At 38.5% G+C, this 18,723-nt stretch overlaps 1 protein-coding gene across 5 annotated transcripts in view; it reads left to right on the top strand.

Annotated features, from left to right (window-relative positions):
• GRIP1 (glutamate receptor interacting protein 1) overlaps nt 1-18,723 on the top strand; it is a 232,440-nt gene that overhangs the window by 132,340 nt on the left and 81,377 nt on the right. For all 5 annotated transcript variants that reach the window (XM_059816079.1, XM_059816077.1, XM_059816078.1 and 2 more), the window contains exon 3: nt 18,446-18,581. In XM_059816079.1, coding sequence (XP_059672062.1) covers nt 18,446-18,581 — 136 coding nt within the window. The remainder of the gene's footprint in view (nt 1-18,445; nt 18,582-18,723) is intronic.

Below are 18,723 nucleotides of genomic sequence, written 5' to 3'. Positions count from 1 at the left end.
GTAACTATCTTGGGTGGTTTCCTACCAGAAGCAAGTGTTTTGACCTGTGAAATGCAGATCACAGGCTAGTAAGCTTTTCTGTACTTGAGGTGTTTATTAGATCTGCAAAGTCATTTGCTGATTTTCATGTTTGATGGGAGGCTGCAGTTGCCATATCATTTACAGTCTTCCCTGTGTGTTTGTTTAACCTGCTCGAGGTTTATCAAATGGTCTGTGAATCATCTGCAGAACTACATGTCTTTTACTTCTCATCAACACTGGAAATTCCTGAATTTGCTTTCACATATTTAATATTGAAAGAAGTAAGATTTCCTCCTTATCCTTCCTCCCTTCCACCAAAATAACTTTGTTGGAATGATTTTATATATGCCGTTCATGTAAACATATTTCATACACAGATAAACCCGAAAGAAATTTCAGTGTTGTAGAAAATGAAAAAAGCCTACTGAGTTCTTACCTAAGCGAGATTGCTGGTTATACGTTTCCTTTACAGATCAACAATTACCCCATCATGCTAGTGCTTTTCAATACTGAAAAGGATTAGAATAGAGAACAATCTAATTTTATTCCTTTCACCATAAATGAGGAAGAAAATGCATTAAAGGCAATACGGCACATGAGGAACATCGCACTTTTTCAAATATCCAACTGATATGAGGTCTGAAAAGTTAAATAACTTTAAATTCTTTTTACTTCTATATAAAAGTTGATTATGGGCACAGCCAATAGCAGTATTTGTTGCTGATGGTACGAAAAGCCTTTATGGATATTTGGATTTAGTTGCATGTGATTTTACCAAACTTCAGCCCTTCAAAATAAAATGTATTAAACTATTCCAGCTGCAGTTTTTCCCAGCAAAATCAATTTAGCTATATGTAGGATGATGAGGATGAAACCCCATCTAGTATCTCTAACATCGTTAAAAAACCTGTCTCTGCTATTTAGCCCTTGCACACACACATTTTGGGGCAGAGATGGCAATTTTGAGTGAATCTTTCTGTATTCAGCTAACTTCTTGTGGTGTGTACGTGTGCGTGTACTCCATTGGCCATTTGTTTAGTTTGAAGCACAAGTCCCTAGCACCTGCCTTGCTGGCACTGGGATACCATAGGGTTTCTCAATGGCACTTGGGACCTGAAAATAGGCTGGGAAGCATCATTGTGTCTCCTTGAGTTGGGAGTCCTATCTCCTGGTTGTTTTCCTGCACACCTTTGGCATGCTCTCTGAACTCCACAAAGGGAAAACATCCTTGTGATGTTTGGTCTCATTCATTTTAATCAAAGCGATGGTGATGTCTGTTGAAAAATTTATTGTCCTTTAAAGGCTTCAGTTAGAAGAGGGAGCAGGCTGTAAAGGCTATGTCAGGAGAGGGAAACTAGGAAAAACCAAACAAAGATGGTCAAGACTAGGCTTGAGAGCTATGGAGACCTAGTCTCTGAAAGAGAAGCTGGACAGGCTGGGTGAGTTTGGAAAGAGGGAGGAAAGCCACATGCTCCTTAAAGGTGATGGCAAGGGGTGGCAAGCACAGGGTAACTCTGTAACTCTGTGGTTGTGTAACTGATCACAGTCCGTTCCTGGCTGAACACAGGACTCATCAATCCAAATAATCTCAGCTGTCCACAAGAAGTTGTAAAGCTCTTCCTTTGTGAAACTGGACTTCAACTGTCCCTCATGGACTACAACAGCCCGTTATAGCTACCAGAGGTTCTTTGTTGTTTTAGGTAACTGAGAAGCTAAAGCTTGATACTGACCTCTTGAAAACCACTGCACTTCCCCAGGACAGCACAGCTGGGTTTCCATGGGGGAGAAAGAGGGGTGTCTTTAGAAAAATGGAAATTACATGAGAAGAAGATCCATGAGGATGCTCAGGTTCCCCAGTCTGTTCAGAAGTGACGAAATGTATTAAAAAAATTTCAGGCAATATCTTTTTCTCTTGGGTGGAAATCTATTTAGATATTCTTATCTATACTATTATCAGTCCAATATCGGAGCAAAAATGTGGATTCAGCAGAAAAACTGATTTCTGCATCATTCAATTGAGACAATCCTCCTGGATCCAGTATCACCAGAGAGGATGAGTAAGCAGTAAATGCATGGATGCAGGCTGAGTCAGTGGATTCAGAAAGGACTGAACAAATTGGCAAGTGGTTCATGGGTAAATATTACAAAGACTGAGGAGCATTGTACCCTCTAATGTCACAGTACTGGATGTTGGGGAACTGTGGCAGGCTGGACTGGACAAAGTAGGCAGGCTTTCTTTCTCTCCCTAAAGAGGACCTCATTTTCTTGCTTTCCAAGATGGAGCAGGACTAGATGGAGTGTTAATCTGACCCAGCAGGGCACTGCTGTCTTTCAAAAGTCCTGTGGCCCACAATGCTGTATGCAGAAGCATATAACTAGCAAAATAAATCTAAGCATGTTCCTTTAAGGTTTCAATAATTTGCTACTCTGAGAAGTCGAGGCTAATTTTTTATCATTTGCCTACTTAGGTCTTTTTGCAATTGATAGATTCTTTTTATCTTACAGTTATAGATAATTAACTTGATTTTTTTAATGATGTTCCTAATGTATTTTCCAATACCTTTTTAAAGGAATTAATGAATGCTTTCCATCTGTTTTTTTTTAATCTCCCATTCAGTTTCTACAGTGGTTATAAATTCAGGGCATGAAGATAGCAAGGAAATAATATATCATCTACTAAGATAACAGTACGGTGACACCAAAATACGCTATTCCAGAACTGGATAATAGCTTGCCTCTTCTTTTCAGCTGTATCAGTAGGTCAAAGCTACTAGCTCTCACTGTAATCCTTGACTTTTACATCAAAAGCTAATTTTTTTTTTGTTGTTACAAAATTATATATCCATTTTGCCAGTATGAAGTGGTTTAAACTGTTTCATGTGGATGGAGAAAGGGTTGTTTCTTTTCTTGATTGTTTAATAGCATTTTCATGCTGCTTAGAATCAAAAGAGGGAAAGAGACTTTGGTGCTTTTGTGTCTTCCTCATCGCATCCCTGATATGTGGGGCAGACAGAGATATGAATTCGTGCCTCATAATGTAGAATAAAAGAGTTAAACATATCTGTTTTGTGTAGGAGCTGTAATACCACAAGTTAATTATAGCATCATTACAAACCAGTTTTTTGTTTGTGGTAAGAACAAAGAGCTCATCCTTTCAGGTTTTACTGTATTTGTTGTGAAATTACATAGTGTTTGTGGGCCAGAAGAGACCTTGGTGACCATCTAAACGTACAACTTCCCTGAATTTACTTATATTTCAACTTGTATTTGAATTGTATTTCAGAGGAACATTCAATCTATTTAAGGTATCCAGTCATACAAAATCCATCACAGCCTTTTGTGGTTAATTAGCCTCACTGCTTTTATTTCTAGCTTGAGTATGTGTGGTTTCAGCTTCATTTCATTTGTAATAAAGAGTTGTTTTTCACCGAAATTCACTTCATCTGTTATAGGTACTTAATTATGAAATCACCGTTTAATCCTCCTTTTTTTAAAGTAAACAGATTGTACTTCTGGGGTCTTTTGCTCCCAGGTGTGTTTCTTTAACTATTCTGAAGGCTCTTTTCTGACTCTCCAACCCTCTCTTTGGTTAGTAATAATCTTGTTGAATTGTGTCACAAGAATGAGAGAAAGCATCCAAGTGACAGTCACTATTTCACTAAATTAAATACAAAGATGTACTAAGTATTGCTGTGTAAAACTGTCATGTTTATGGTTTGCATTAATTATTCTGGCCAGTGAGAGTTTTGATCACCTGTTAGGATTCCCAAATCCTTTTCTGTCCAAATTAATTTCATAATTAATTTTCTGGGCACCTGTTTTTTTAATATATAGGTACATACATCCATTCATACCTCTTACATTAATAGAGTGGGAGACTTTATTAACTTTGTAGGTAATATACAGGCTAGTAGAATGCAGATGCTTATCTTTTTTTTTTTAATTGTCCTTGTCCAAATTGCAGGTATCATTCTCACTTTGTATCTGCATGGTCTTGGGAATCCACTAATGTGTGAATAAGCGTGTAAAGAAGGCTTTTCAGTAAAGTCTCACTTATTAACGAACTGAAAAGAGGACAGAAAGCAAAAGAAGGAGAATTTTAGTAGGGTAAAATAGCAATGAGGCCAAAATCAAGAGATTTCAGTGCTCTTATTCACAGAAAATATTGGTGGAAGAACACCGTGATTATCAATCCAAGCAGGAACAAGTGCCTATCTTCAATGCTAATTGATTTTATCAGTGAAGCAAAACGAGCCTAGCTTAATAGTTAACTCTGAGACAAGATCCTGCCAAGACGTTCTTCGCATATTATATCTGACAAATACTTGTCAGATAAATGATATAGAAAATGAGTATTGACCTCTGTGGTAGTAAAAACCCAATGTCGTAGAAAAATGAGGGGCACATGCTGCAGCGGAATTTTAGATATCACTGACAAACTATGAGCACACCTGGTAACACAGTGTGAATATTGATCCCAAAATATTGCTTCTGTACACAAAAGTTAGAAGTAAAAATTGTTAGAGGTCATATATGGAAATCTTGCCATTAGACTAAGACTGCAGCATAATGGACCAAATCTATCAAGAATAACTAATGCTGCAGTACAATCCTAAATAACTTGCATGGAACATACTCGTATGGGAGTAAACACATGTACTTTTCCAAAAAGTTTTCAGATTGAGTTCTGGCTAAAAGATACATCATTAGTTCTGGAATTGAAAATTTAGCAAGTGTATTTGAAAGTCATTACAAACTTGTAGCTACAAAACCAGATGCCTTGTAAGGAATTTTTGCAATTTTATCATAAGGATGGTACCTAACTCTAATGAGACCATTAAAATCCAAGAGCTTTATTCCTTACCCACTAGCAAAAGGTAATCACAGAACCATCAAGGTTGGAAAAGACCTGTTAGATCATCAAGTCCAACCATCAATCCAACACCACCAGGCCTGCTAAACCATGTCCTGAAGTGCCATATCTACATGTTTTTTGAACAATTCCAGTGATGGTGACTCCACCACCTCCCTGGGCAGCCTGTTCCAATGCTTCACCACTCTCTCAGTAAAGAAATTTTTCCTAATGTCCAGTCTAAATTTCCCTGGCGCAACTTGAGTCCATTTCCTCTCATTCTGTCTATAGATATCTATAATGTTGCAATAGAGGGCATAAAGTGGATGGGCACATAATAAAAATCCTGGAGGTTGATTTACTTAATCCCACACCACAGAAAATAATAGACAAGCTGTTTAAATCAGTCAGTCTAACTTAAGTACTAGCTAACTAGGGTGATAGCTGGACATGACTGTAATGTATGGTAAAATGTGTTTTTCATGGTCTGAGTTAAGGGTGTTGGGATTCTCAGAGTATTTTTGACAAGTTATGGATACATTTTATGGTCCCAATTTTCTCTATGTACAAAGCTGGAGTAGAGTCTCGAACATCCTATATGCTGATCCAATGCACATTTTAATGTATCTACTACCCTATAAAAATATTATTGACCAGTAGTCAATACATGGGGATCAGAAGATATCAGGGCATCATCTTGTGTTTTTCTAATGCATGTATGATTTAAAATTAAACATTATAATCTCAAAACCGTACCAAATATTCTTACCAGGTGGTAGCAGTTAGCATTAGGCTGGTATCTCTATATGCATCAGAAGTCCTGGGTCTTCCCTGGCAAAAAACATGATGAATGTGCAGACCTGTTATGGCCTGAAGATCATCTGCTCCAGACTTTGCTAAACCAAGAAGGGAAAGAAAATCCAGAGCAGAGACTCTTATTACAGGCATTCTGTAAGATGTATAAACTAGATAGTTCCTGGAAAATACTGCTGGTGAAGCCGGATTGGTTGGAAGTATGAATTTTACAGTATTTCTAAATGAGCAAAGCTTCAGGGTAGGCAAAGTGACATTCAGCACAGAAGTGCTGTCTCTCTTCTTTTGCTTGACAAATTGGTCTAATTTTTTTTTGGCTTCTTTTTTCCCCCTTTATGACTTCATATCTGCTGGGAGGGTTTGGCATTATATCCACACTTACATAGTCACGTTGGGGACATTTTGTTAGTGTAAATCTGCCCTTAGCAGAAAAGGAATTTTGTGATGGGACCTGCAAGACATTTAGGCAAAGCGAGCTTAGAAGAAAAATCCATACAATAGTTGAACATGTTTTACAAATGCTAAGAAAAAATTAGGGCAAATGTGTTTATTGGATAGGTTTGTTAAGGCAGAAATCACCTTTCCCGTCTATATTTAGTCAAAAAAATCTTGGAGGGGGTGACCTTCAGAATGTCTAGAAACATTTACCATTAGTGATTCTTCTGAATTCTCCAGTTTAGATAAATAACTCTGTGCAGTATTAGATACCATCATCTGCCTCTCCTGTTCTTCTTAGAAAATTCCAAATTGTGCCTTTAGATTATGCTAATCTTCCTGGCCATTTTAATGAACTGTTTGTTGTGTACTTACAAGTAAAAATAGATCCTATCATGCCAGACATTCTTTGTTGGTGTAACTCTTAGCTCCATAGGGTACATTCAAACTGGTATGATACACTCCCATTAACTGTGCTAAAGTAAGTGGTGTTATAAAAATAGCAGAAATACTAAGCACATCTGCATGTTTGGCATATGGTGTCCTTTATATGTATGCCCAAACTGTAGGATCGGCTGTAAGTTAGGAAAAAAACAAGCTGTTAAATCTGAGTATCTGTTACAAGTTAAGGACTGGAGTGACATCCGTAAAGATTTCAGAAGTTATAGCTGCAAAATTTGAGTCTGTAGTTAGATCTCTGGTCAGTTTATTTGCCAGGAACTAATGGGTTAAGAGGAAGCAAATAAAATGGTTTGTTGTTACTGTCAAAGTGTTAATCTGACATAGAAAAACAAAGGGGGGCAGGGATTAGTTTTTTATATTTCTAAAGTCTAAATCATGGTGCTTTTTTGCATCAAAGTGGCTGAAAACAGGAGTTAAGGAATCCAACTAGTTCAGGTTGATGCATTTCGTATTGTATTTGGGACAGACAAGCAATGTATGATTTATGCTGTTGTGATTGCTTTAGTCAAGTGAGTAAGCCTATCAGTTTTTCAAAGCAATTTAACAGTACAGTACTACAAAGAAAAAGAAGATTTGAGCCCCAGTCTTTTCAGGTAAAATGAATGGCAATTGCAGATGCTTAGTGCCTCATCTAGATGGAAATTTCCCAGTGATACGGACCTCAGCTGAAAAGCATCAATTTATTAAACCTGGGTTAGTTCGTAAATCCAGTGACGAAGTATAACTGAAGTGCACATGAACTACTCTGGTGTGGGGATCCCAGCCTTTCCAGGCTTCTGGGCACGCGGCATGGCATACAGCTGGGAGCAGCACAGCGTAAGCAGCAGCGAAGCGAAAAGATACAGGTCACAGGGAGCAGAGGTTTATTTCATTTCAAAAACACCACATGTTGGTATATCTGGAGAAGAAAAAAGTTTCAGAATGCACTTGTTTGTGTAACTTTCAGACGTTTTGTACCAACTAGAACCATATCAAATGTAAAAATACAATTTTCCCATAGTTTTTCCTCAAGTTTTGGTTATCAAATTTTACTGTAAGTGATAATAGAATATCTCTGTGCTGAGGCCTCTATTGAGAGAGGCCTGGTAGGTTCCTTAGGTGATTTTGTAAACTTAAAATTATTTAGAATTTAAATATTTCCTTAAAAAACCCTTTAACAATATATCCTTTAACAGCAGAGAAGAGAAAGAGGGACAGTCAGTCTTGTGAGTTGTTTGCATGGAGTCGGCAACCTGAAGAAGTGCTCTCAAGCAGGCAGTTTCCTTCTCTTTAAGAACAGCCTTCATTAAGTGACAGCTCTTTTTCACAGACAATCTTATTTTAAAATAAGTAAGTATTTTCAACAGGCGTGGTTTGAGTTGTGTTAGCAGTTTCTCCTGTTTGAATGCCTGTTGAGATTCTGTACATTGGATTTTGCTGGAAATGAAAGAGGTCTTTGAAGCCTCCAGGTAGTACTATTTAGCTGAATCTTTATCTGTTTCAGTCTATTTGAAGATTTTAGCTATTTCTTCAATTCATAGAGACACTTACCTGTCTGTCTTTGTCTTAATCTCCTAGTCACTGAAAGGAGAGAAAGCCATTGCAATAGACACAATGAACAAGATGTGCGTTTGAAGTAGACGTGAAACAGAATATATAGCTAGCATGTCTTAATATTTTTGGAGAGGCAGGTAGGTGTAATCATCTTTATTCCTTTTCACCTAAAGTTTCTGGAGGATAAGAGGAAATGTTGAAAAAAAAGCCAAAAAATTTTCATAGAAAACATGCATCACATTTTGGAGTTTGACAGAGGAAGGTCTTTTTTTCCTGTGGCGTGTAATAATGAGACTGCTTCAGGATAATATAAGCCTCTTACACTGATGTCACATTCGCTGAGAACAGTATGCAGCTTCTTGAAGTGACCTGAAGGTGTAAAATGTTCCTATTGTCTCACATGTTAATACGCACAGTATTACTAGGTGCTAATATGATGCCATTTCAGTTTCTGTGCTGATTCTGTGGCATATGCTGGCAATTTAGATGACAAAAGAAATCACATAGGTACATTCTTGCAGCTGTGCATTTTACTGTTTCGCTGCAGTGATTTGTTCAGCAAGCTTGACTATCTAATAAGTTAGTTCATGCAAATGAATGCATCTGTCGTCATTCCTCTTTGCCATTAGTTCATTATGCATACATTAAACCTTAGGGAATAAGTAGAGAGATTGATTAGAGAGTTACAGAGCGCAGGTTAGCAGTCAAGAAATGCCTGAATTATTCCTTTTCTTTTTTTCCTTTATTTTTTTTCCTGTTGGCAAACTTCTTTTACAGAATTAGTAAATCGTTGTGAATTTTAAATGCTTATTGACAGCTAATGTCATCACTATTCCTGTGATTTGGAAAATTTTAATATAAGCCAGTAGCTTATTTTGTAGTTCTTTAACCCTGCTTTCCCTTTGGCTTTAACTATATTTTTTCTTCATCCTGAATGTTCAGTAAGTTAATGGTCCTTTTGTCACAGGCATTTTTTGACTACTATAAACACCTAATAAAAAAATTCAGTGCATCCTATTTGTCAGGTGTTGTTGCATATTAAATTTCCCCCTAAGCCATCCTTGTAACTTTAGTTTTATAGAAGTATAGAAAAAGAACGAGTCGTTGTCAGATCACTTTTTAAAACATTCATAGCTATGCATTCTTTCAGCCTATTTTTGAACTACCATCTTCCAGAAGTAGACATTTCTGGATTGTGGTTTTCCGCAAAGGTAGAAAGGAAGCAAACCATAAAGGTATCAGTGAACACTGAGCACAAAGGACAAGAAGTAAAACCTGTGGGAAGTATTCACACTCATTTTCCATTTTTCTCATTCATTCTCGTTCTTTTTTTTCATTCATTTCTCATTTTCCAAGGATTGTCTAATCTTCCTCACAGAGACTTTCATAAACCCTTTTGTCATGCTGAATCTCCTTCAGTACTATCAAATAGAAAGATAGGGTGTGCGTATCGTTCAACTTGGTATGTTCTACAAACAAAGACGTATATGACCCCTAAAAACTTAAAATATCTGCTCCTTAATCCAAGTACTAGGAAAAGTTCTATTGGCCCATTCCTCCAAATTTCAGTCGTCATAGTATATATTTGAAAATTCACCATCCATTATTTGAATGCCTGCACAATAGTTTATCTAAAAAGGAGTGACACCGTTACTATATTCTTTTCTGATTCTTACTGCTTCAATTTTGCCATGATACTAGTGATCTCAGCTCCACGTCATAAAAAGGAAAACTGATGTTTTGTATTAACTAAAATGTTAAATTATGTAGCAAGACCCTGACGGGCAACTCAAAGTATGTTTAGTAAAAATAAATGACAGCTCAAATGAAGAAATGGGATCTAATGGCACTATTGCTAAAACTTACCTGGTAGCCACAGGATGTTGAAACATTGGAAGGAGCTGCAAAACATGTCTTAAATGGCAAAAACCTAAGCAATTCAGACAGTTCTTAATCTAAAATGGAAAGAAGATTAAGAGGTGATTTGATCAGAGGTTAGTTCTGTATCTGCAGGGAGATCCTGAATGTAATGGTGGTAGTATAATGAGATCTTGGGATTGAAAGCTTGTCTACTCCAATTCAGATAGAAATTACCTGTGCATGTAGCACATTTTCCATCACATGATGCTTTCAAATCCATGTTGGATATCTTTCTAAAAGCTAATCTGTAGCTGCAGATATCGCTATATCATGTTTCTCTGCTTGTGTGACTCAGGAGATCAGGGAGAAAATTGTTCTCAGTGGTTCCTTCCTGCCTTGAAATGCACAAATGCAATCAATCCTGTAATCAGTCCTGCCTGATCCATTTTCCTAACTGTAGAAAGCAGAGAAACTGGAAGAGTCAGGCCGTGCTTTTGTGAATAGTGTCACCTTAGTACAAATAAGTGCTAATTAGCAAGAGTTTTTCTGGTGCTAATTTCTCAGTAAAGGAAATGTAGAGGAAGTTGGAAGTGAATCCATCAGAATTACGGGAAGAAGTTTTATAAATCAAAATACCAGGTCAGTGTCAAAGCTCTGTGCTGTTCTGCGCAGCAGGACTCCCACTAGCAGGGGAGGAGGGTTACTGAAGCCTTCATCCAATTCAGACAGAAATCTAGAGAAGGCTAATGTCACAGAGCTCTGTCCTTTCTTCATTGATAGTGCCTAACAGAGACATGCAGAGGTGTTCAGGGAAGCACTGCTGATGCACAGGCCATTCTTGAGTTTAAGACTTGGTTGCTTATAGCACGAAGCAATTTAAAAGGAGCCACTTGTTTTATGTGGGACATAGAAATTTGAGATAACTATAGATGTAAGCTCCAGCTCAAAAGTACCTTCTACACATTCCCCATCCAAGCAAAAACTGACAATGTGTGGAAGCAAAGAGGTTTGAGCTCAGGAAAGCCCGTTATTGAAGTGGTTGTGAAGGTTGAGGCCATAGAGTTGTTCAGCATTGTGCTTGTTTTGCCCTGCCCTCCAATGTCATTGCTTCAGAAAGCTCCCCTTTGACAGTTTAGTGAGGTGCTTTGGCCCCCACACATGTTCAGGAATTTAACTGCCACCACAGACTATGTGGAAGCAGAAAAATGCTTGAACTTACTGGAACTAGTAAGTGCCTCAAGGTGGAATGGGTCCTTATCCCAAGATAAGGAAGTTGATTGTTGCAAATCTTCAAGCATGAAGGTAGTGATCAATGGATAGTGTAGACACTCTCTCAAAGAAAGACTGTAGATACTTGCCCAAAGAATGCCATCAATGAAAACGCTAGAACTTCACAGCTAGCTCAAAGAATAAATGTGCTTTAACTAGACTACGTCACTGAGCGAGATTGTAGTTCAGACTGCATCTTTATTCCACCCATGTTGCACGGTGGTACGTCAGGGATAAAATATCTTTTTTGTAGGTAATAATGAAAAAAAAAAAAGAGTTGTTATGATTCCACTAAAGCTGCATCTTCTTAATAAAGTATTCATATTTACTGAAGCCAGATGTTTTAATGTTTTGTAATTTTATTAATAATTTTTCCTCTAATTGAATTTCTCTGCCAAGATTTGCTCAGGGTTTATGAATAGTAATTCTTTGACACTCAAACTTGAAACAGATCTTACTTTCTAAATCCATTTTAATTAAAATATGTTGATTGTTCTTCAATACACTTATAAGAATTCAAACTTGTAATATGATTCTTTACCTATAATAGGGGATTACAAAACTGTAATCTTGTATGTTTTCAATTCCCTTCTAAGCAGATGTTCTGCATTGCATTACATTTGACCTTGAATGGGCATCTATACAAATTCAGAAAACAGGAAGCATATAAGCAAAAAATGACAGAAAGATACCTTAAAAATAAGAACCCCTCCAAATGGCATGGCAGTTTTAAACATTTTCTCAGTGGCTGTGGTTTTGCTCTTCCCCACTGTTGGGCTCTCCCACACAGTCCAAAATAGGTGGAATGAAAAAAAATTGTTTTCACTTATCAACTTTTTTGCATTAATTTTTTTCCTCCATAAGCCTTGTCACCAGCCATCTCAAGAAAATGTAGAGAGAGAAGGGCTTGTTGTTTTGACTGTGTGTGGCCTGATACTTTGAGTCCCTGATGTAGAGTGAAAAACAAAGTACAGAGAGAGATACTGACAAAAAATCCTAGTAGCCCCAGCTGTTAGAAGATTCAGAAGCCATCGTCTGTATTGAGGTAACTCAAGTTAATCTCTTTGTATATGCAGTATCTGTCAAAGTACCATGATAAATAATTTTAGGCTTCTAATACTGGAATGTTAGGGTCATTTTGTGTATCAACACACAGTCTTTATTTGTTTTCTGGCATTATTGTGCAACCCAATCATGTAAGCAAAAGCAAACAAAAAAATGTGTTTGAAACTTATACTTCATTATGGAATTTCTGTGAGCAGGACTATTCAGAGGACTGTTGTTCCCTCACCAGCACTTGTCTTGCTTGGAGAAGCTTCTAGTCGCGTGGCCATCCAGCTCCCACCCTAGTCTGCATAGCTGCTGCAGTTAGCCCAGAGAAACCTCTCTGCTTCTTACACAAATGCTTCCATGGACCACTTTTCCCTCTCTAAGTTCAAAGCAGCCTTTTTTTTGCATCCTCATATGACACCATCCTTTGTAAGCTGGCTGTACAGAGATCGTTCTTATCACTGCGGTATGAAGCTGCTTTTCCGTGACAACTGGTTTTATACCATGCCATGACGTGCCATGCCATTTTTGCATTTTCTGACAAATTTTTTTTTTTACCACTCCTGTTGAAGAGGGCTGGATTCAGACACAACCAGGATATTGGCTCTTGAACTTGTTCTATAGCATGGCTGTGCTGCTGCCTGAGAAGCACTGGGACAGCTTGCCATAACTGCACTGTAGGCTGTGGGATGGAAATGTTATGCCTTACGAAGGCAGTAACTCTGGTCACTGTGAAAAATGAAATGCAGTTCTCCAGCAGCTGATTGTGGGTTTTTCTCTGTCACACTCACAAAGAACTAGTTGTTTTTGTAGAAAGCATCTTACTCCTACAGTCCTGCTAAACATTGCACTCCTGAAATGTAATTACTGAAGTTACTGTGGTGTGTGTCGATAACTGTGTGATATATCAGGTGTTTCTTCCAATACTCTTCTGCTAAGAAATTAATGAGGTTCTTATCATTAAGAATGAAGACACATTCTTTGTCTGCTACTGGCTTTCAGTTGATGATTACTTGATTTCAAGTTTGGGATATTTACATTAATTTCTAATCTTTTAGCGTATAAACAGAGTTTCAAATGTAATGTTTATGTTTGATGCTAAATTGAAGGCCACCCCTGTTGCATGCCTCAGTTTTGGTTTAGAGAGAGTTGGCTGCCAAAGTATCCTTTCTGTGCCTTAGAATATGACAAATGTATGCAAAACCAAATAGCGCAAGAACTGAACTCTTTTTAGACGGGAAATCAACCAACCCAGATGTGAGCTGTGCTGCCATGTCCTGCAGGCCTGGTGTTTTCAGTGAGTTATGTGATCACTTCCGATGTATCGTGGCCTGTGGTTCATCATAAAATATCATTATTTGCTTCTCTATGTCATGCCTAGGCCAGGCAACAGTCAGAATTTTTCCAGTTTATAAGCACTGATGGAAGGTATTTGTTTCTAGATAGTATTTCTGCAGTGGCAAAGTCATCTTGTAGATGCTCTTATAGCTGAAAAAAAAGGAAAAAAAGGCCCTGTGCACCACCGAAATAGCAGTCGGTATAAACCGAGTCTATTTTAGGCAGTTTTTTTGCAAGTGCCTGAGCCTTACCCATCTCCCTTGCTTTCACTGAAAATGGTACAACATTTCACCTGTACAACATTTATCCAAGTTATCAGAGTCACATTAGCGTGGCTGCCGACCCGAGGCAACCTGCATTGGCATTGTTTTAAATTTACAGTCCTGTTGGTAACTGCAGTGTGCTGTGCCTTGTAGATGTGCTCTGATACACCTCATACCAGTTTGTCTTCTGCTGGGGGTTGCTGGGTTCTGAACTAGGACTGATTTGTGGATTGTCCCTCCACAGGCTGGAGGAGACGGCACACAGTGGGTTAAAGTCAGCTTCATGTTTTCAGATTCTCTTCACCAATGTGGTTTTGTTTGCTTGTTTTTAATAAAAATTTAGGTGTTTTAGGAGTTAGTGGCAGCCAGTCAGGAAAAGGGTAACAAGGAATGGAGCATTCATCATCTCTTGACATCCCTCTTGTCATACTTGGAGAAATACACCTACCCACAGGACTTGAAACATTGAGTAGATGTGATGTCCCCAGTATAACAAACTGCTATCTGCTTCTTAAGAATTGACTTTATCTTTATGTGATTTCTTAGTAAGCCGTGAGATGCCTACTGGAATGTAAAGCAAAATGTTTCCTCTGCAGAATTTCCGCTGACATACAGGGAAAGTCCGTACAAGGACAGCATTGACTGTATTTTCAACAGATTTACCAATTACTTCTTGATCATGTATGTATTTTGATAGGAAACAATCAATAACAGCAAGTATTTTTTTACTTTTAGGTTAAGCTACATTTATGCTCTGTCCCGGCTGCTCTGAACAAACTCATTCACTAGGTGCAGGATACAGGCACTTGACCTGATTATGTAGGTTATGATCTACAGTTCACATAGATCATGTATAAAATTCTAGGAACTTCATCATGATACTATTTTCCTTGAAGAAAAATGAATTTGACATGGTGTTTCTTGGATTTTACTTAGCTGCAAGTTGTTCTAATCTTCTTACAGTAAGATTTACCCAGTCTTGTATTTGAGCACCTGCTTATCTTTGAAGTTTTCTTGTCCTATGTTAAGTAACCCTGTAGTCTTCTCGGTTGCAGGGCAGATCATAGTCTTGTTACACCAACTGACCCTGCTACAAGTCAGGCACACACAGTTACGGTATTGCAGCAGGACCCTAAGAGAAGCATCCAGACCAGGAATTAAGAAAACAACAGCAGTGTAATGTTTTCTTCAGAGTTCAGCGGCTATGTATGCTCCACCTTACAGGACTGGAGATCTAAATGAAGCTCTTTGGAGCAGAACCTTTTGAATGGAATGGAATGGACTTTTTCAGTTGGAAGGGACCTGCAACGGTCATCTAGTCCGACTGCCTGACTAATTCAGGGCTGACCAAGTTAAATTATGTTATTCAGGGCATTGTCCAAATGCCTCTTTTTCATCTTCTGTCTGCATGTGTGTACAAGTATGCATGTTTGCACTCCCCTTGCTGAGCCCATCTCCAGTATTCAGCAGGATTCCTGAGCCTTGTACCAGAGGTAGGTGGATGCCAGCAAAGCTGAAAGGCGACTGGTGTAGCATGGACAGATGTGTGCCCAGGATCGTCCCTGCAGCAGCAGGAAGCGATGGCAGTCCCGGGGCAGTCCCAGGTGCTGATCCCATCGCCCAGGGGCGTGAAACCCTCCCCACACCGAGGGAAGGCAGGACCCAGTGTGAGCTGCGTTTTGCTGACTGCTGCTGGAGTTGTTAATGGTGTGAGGGGAAGAAGTTCTCAAGTGCATTTCTCCAGCTGAAGTGTAAAATGGTATTGATTTGGGCTTTTTATAGTCTTGGAACAATCTTTTCTCTACACGGTTTCATTTTAGAATAATTAATTTGATTCATATCACAGAGCTTTACTGCAGGAGGGGTGTTCTGATATTTGATACTTCATAAACTGTTATGGAGTAAGAAGACATTTCTTAAGCTCATGTTCTATATTCAGTTTACCACTAAGCAAAAGACTTGTAAATTCAAATCCTGTTTTACTCATAAATTATAAGAAATCTGGAAATAACTTCTTTGCCTTGCCTTCTGATGCTGGCTATGCTAATGTTATTAGCAGTGTGGGAGTACATGTAGGAAAGAACAGGCCCCAGAGACTTGTAACTAATTAGGAGTTTGCTGGTTGGCATAAGTAATGAATTATGAGTGAGGTGATAGGTGAAGCAGTTTGATTTTTAACCCACAAAGAGTAACATAGTATTCTGTTAACTAGAGAATAGAGACTGACCTTGCGCTAGTTGGGGAATAGCATGTACCGATGCTGTTGCTCGTTGGATTGGAAATGAAGTCTCAGGGTTGTTCTGATATTGGGCATTTCAATAGTACTCCAGTGGGATTAGTCTGTAATAATAATGTCAAAGCAATGCAGATGAGTATCATGTAATATATAGCATTATAAGAACAGTAATCATGTGCGATTTAAGAAAGCAAAGATGAAAAATGGAGACACTGGGATATCAAATGGGCCTGGTTCAGAGCACTTCCAGGGATAATAGTCTCTTATAAGCCAAACCAGCTTAGGTAGTTTAATTTCTTCCTGCTATGATTATGTACAACAAAAGCTACAAAATCTTTTAAGAGCTGCAAACCTAATGAAACTGTTGCATACTCTTAGCTGACCTTGTCTGTCAGTTAGCAATGAGCATTTCACACTAGCACTCCCTTACGGTGTTGACGCATCTTTCCCTCCTGCCTACCAAGGAAGAGTGTTTAGAATCACAGAGTCACAGAATCAGTACAGTTGGAAAAGACCTGTAAGATCATCGAGTCCAACCTGGGAAGAAAAAAAAAAAAAAAAGAAAAAAAGAAAAAAAACACACAACATCAAAAAACCCACAAAAGAAAAGGAAAAAAAAAAAAAAAACACAAAACCCACGCCACACAACAACAATAACAAGCCACAACCCACCCAACACCACACAGCACCATGTCCATCAAGCTACATCCCACAATGCCACATCCACACGCTCCTTGAATACCTCCAGGGAGGGTGACTCTACCACCTCCCTGGGCAGCCTATTCCAGTGTTTCACCACTCTCTCAGTGAAGAACTTTTTCCTAATGTCTAGCCTGAACCTCCCCTGTCGCAACTTGAGGCCATTTCCTCTAGTCCTGTCACTAGTCACTTGGGAGAAGAATAACTAGAGGTCCGTGTTCTGTTGGCAGAGGTACACAGAAACTTGTCAGAGTAGATGGTGCTTTCCTCTGCCCACCACCACTATCTCTGTTTTGCTCAGGTTTGGCAATTCTCATTCAGGGCAGGTCTTCTTCATCTTGAGGTCAAGATGTATTGGGTCATCTTCTCAGCCGTATGGAAAGGTATCAAGAGAGTCTTGTTGCTGTTTGTATAGTGCTTATTCTAGACCTTACTGGTGAACATATGAATGTATACAAGAAACTTGCTTGTTTCTTGGGTGGCTTTTCATCTTTAAATCTCATGCTGCCGCAGCAAAATTGCTAGTTCAGTGCAGACATACTGTTTGTTTACAGTGCGTATATGATGTTTGTATCTGACCAATTCACCTGAAAGCTGCATATTGATGCTGAAAAGGACCAAAGAGATGGATGATCCTTCCAGGATTTCATCATTTTCTAGGTGGATCTTTAGGACTTCATGCATTTTTCCAGAATACCTGGACAGATGGTGGTTTTAATAGGTCTTCTCTGACTGGAAACACTGGACATGAGGTATGATTGCCTCGTGGTTTTCCAAACAGTTGCAGCCCTGCTGGAACTGTGCATATGTAGATTGCATGTGCAATAAGGACATCTCTTTTCGAGAGCTCGAGGCTTTCCATTGCAGGTGACCTGCATTTGTTGAGGTCTGTGAGATTAGCTTGGCATTTTCTGAGAATGCTAAATGGGCAAACTGCAGGAGAGGGTATCTCGGACAGTATGTGAGGGAAATTTTCTATGTAACTATGACTATGAAAGCCCTTCACTTACTTTATACCTGTTCTGCAGAGATTTTAGAGAATTACAGTGGAGATGTTTGTGTAAGAATAAGGAATAAAACTGTTAAAATATGATATATTTAATCTCCATCTGGATTCTTGTTATGTTCAATTGTTTTAATTAACACTGACATCTACTAGTGGCCTCAAAGTGAGTCTGGATCTAAAATTTTCTAGTACCATTATATCATTGTGTCTTTTACCCTTCTATTTAGTTAATCAGTTGAAGTACTTTATAAAACATGGGGTTCAGAGGGAAAAAGCAGAAAATGAGAAAAGATAGCTTTTTAAAAATGTGGAACAGCTGCTTTTAGTTGTAAGTGTTGCCAGACTTTGTATTTATTGGCTCTGTATAGTATACTAGCACATTGGTGTAGTTTTTAATAACCTTTTACAGAACATATGTCTCAGATTTATCTATATGCAGAGCCTTGCGGACAGAACTTGTGAATTGTAACATAAAGAATCTCCAGATGTGCACGTTATTTCTTATTAACATACACAATGATTTTCTTGGAAAGTAGATGACATTTTAGAAAGGCAACATCTGCGTTATCACTTAAATTTTAATAATGCCAATAATTTTCTTTCAACAGAGGAATTCAAGGGCTCAACGATAGTTGAATTAATGAAAAAAGAAGGCACCACCCTAGGGCTTACAGTATCGGGTGGAATTGACAAGGATGGGAAACCAAGAGTATCTAACCTTCGTCAAGGAGGAATCGCTGCTAGGTAACCACATCTCAAGCCACAAAACACATTATAAGATGTCATTGCTGCAGAAATACATACTGCATCAGAAAGGTCGCTAACAAATGTGTGACTAGATGCATCTATAATGGCAGCCCATCAGACTGGAGAAGCTTAGAAAGAA

The sequence above is a fragment of the Gavia stellata genome, chromosome 4 (assembly GCF_030936135.1).
Source record: "Gavia stellata isolate bGavSte3 chromosome 4, bGavSte3.hap2, whole genome shotgun sequence".
NCBI classification, from domain to species: domain Eukaryota; kingdom Metazoa; phylum Chordata; class Aves; order Gaviiformes; family Gaviidae; genus Gavia; species Gavia stellata.
Note: the sequence above shows the minus strand (reverse complement) of the source record. Positions and strands in the feature narration are given on the sequence as shown.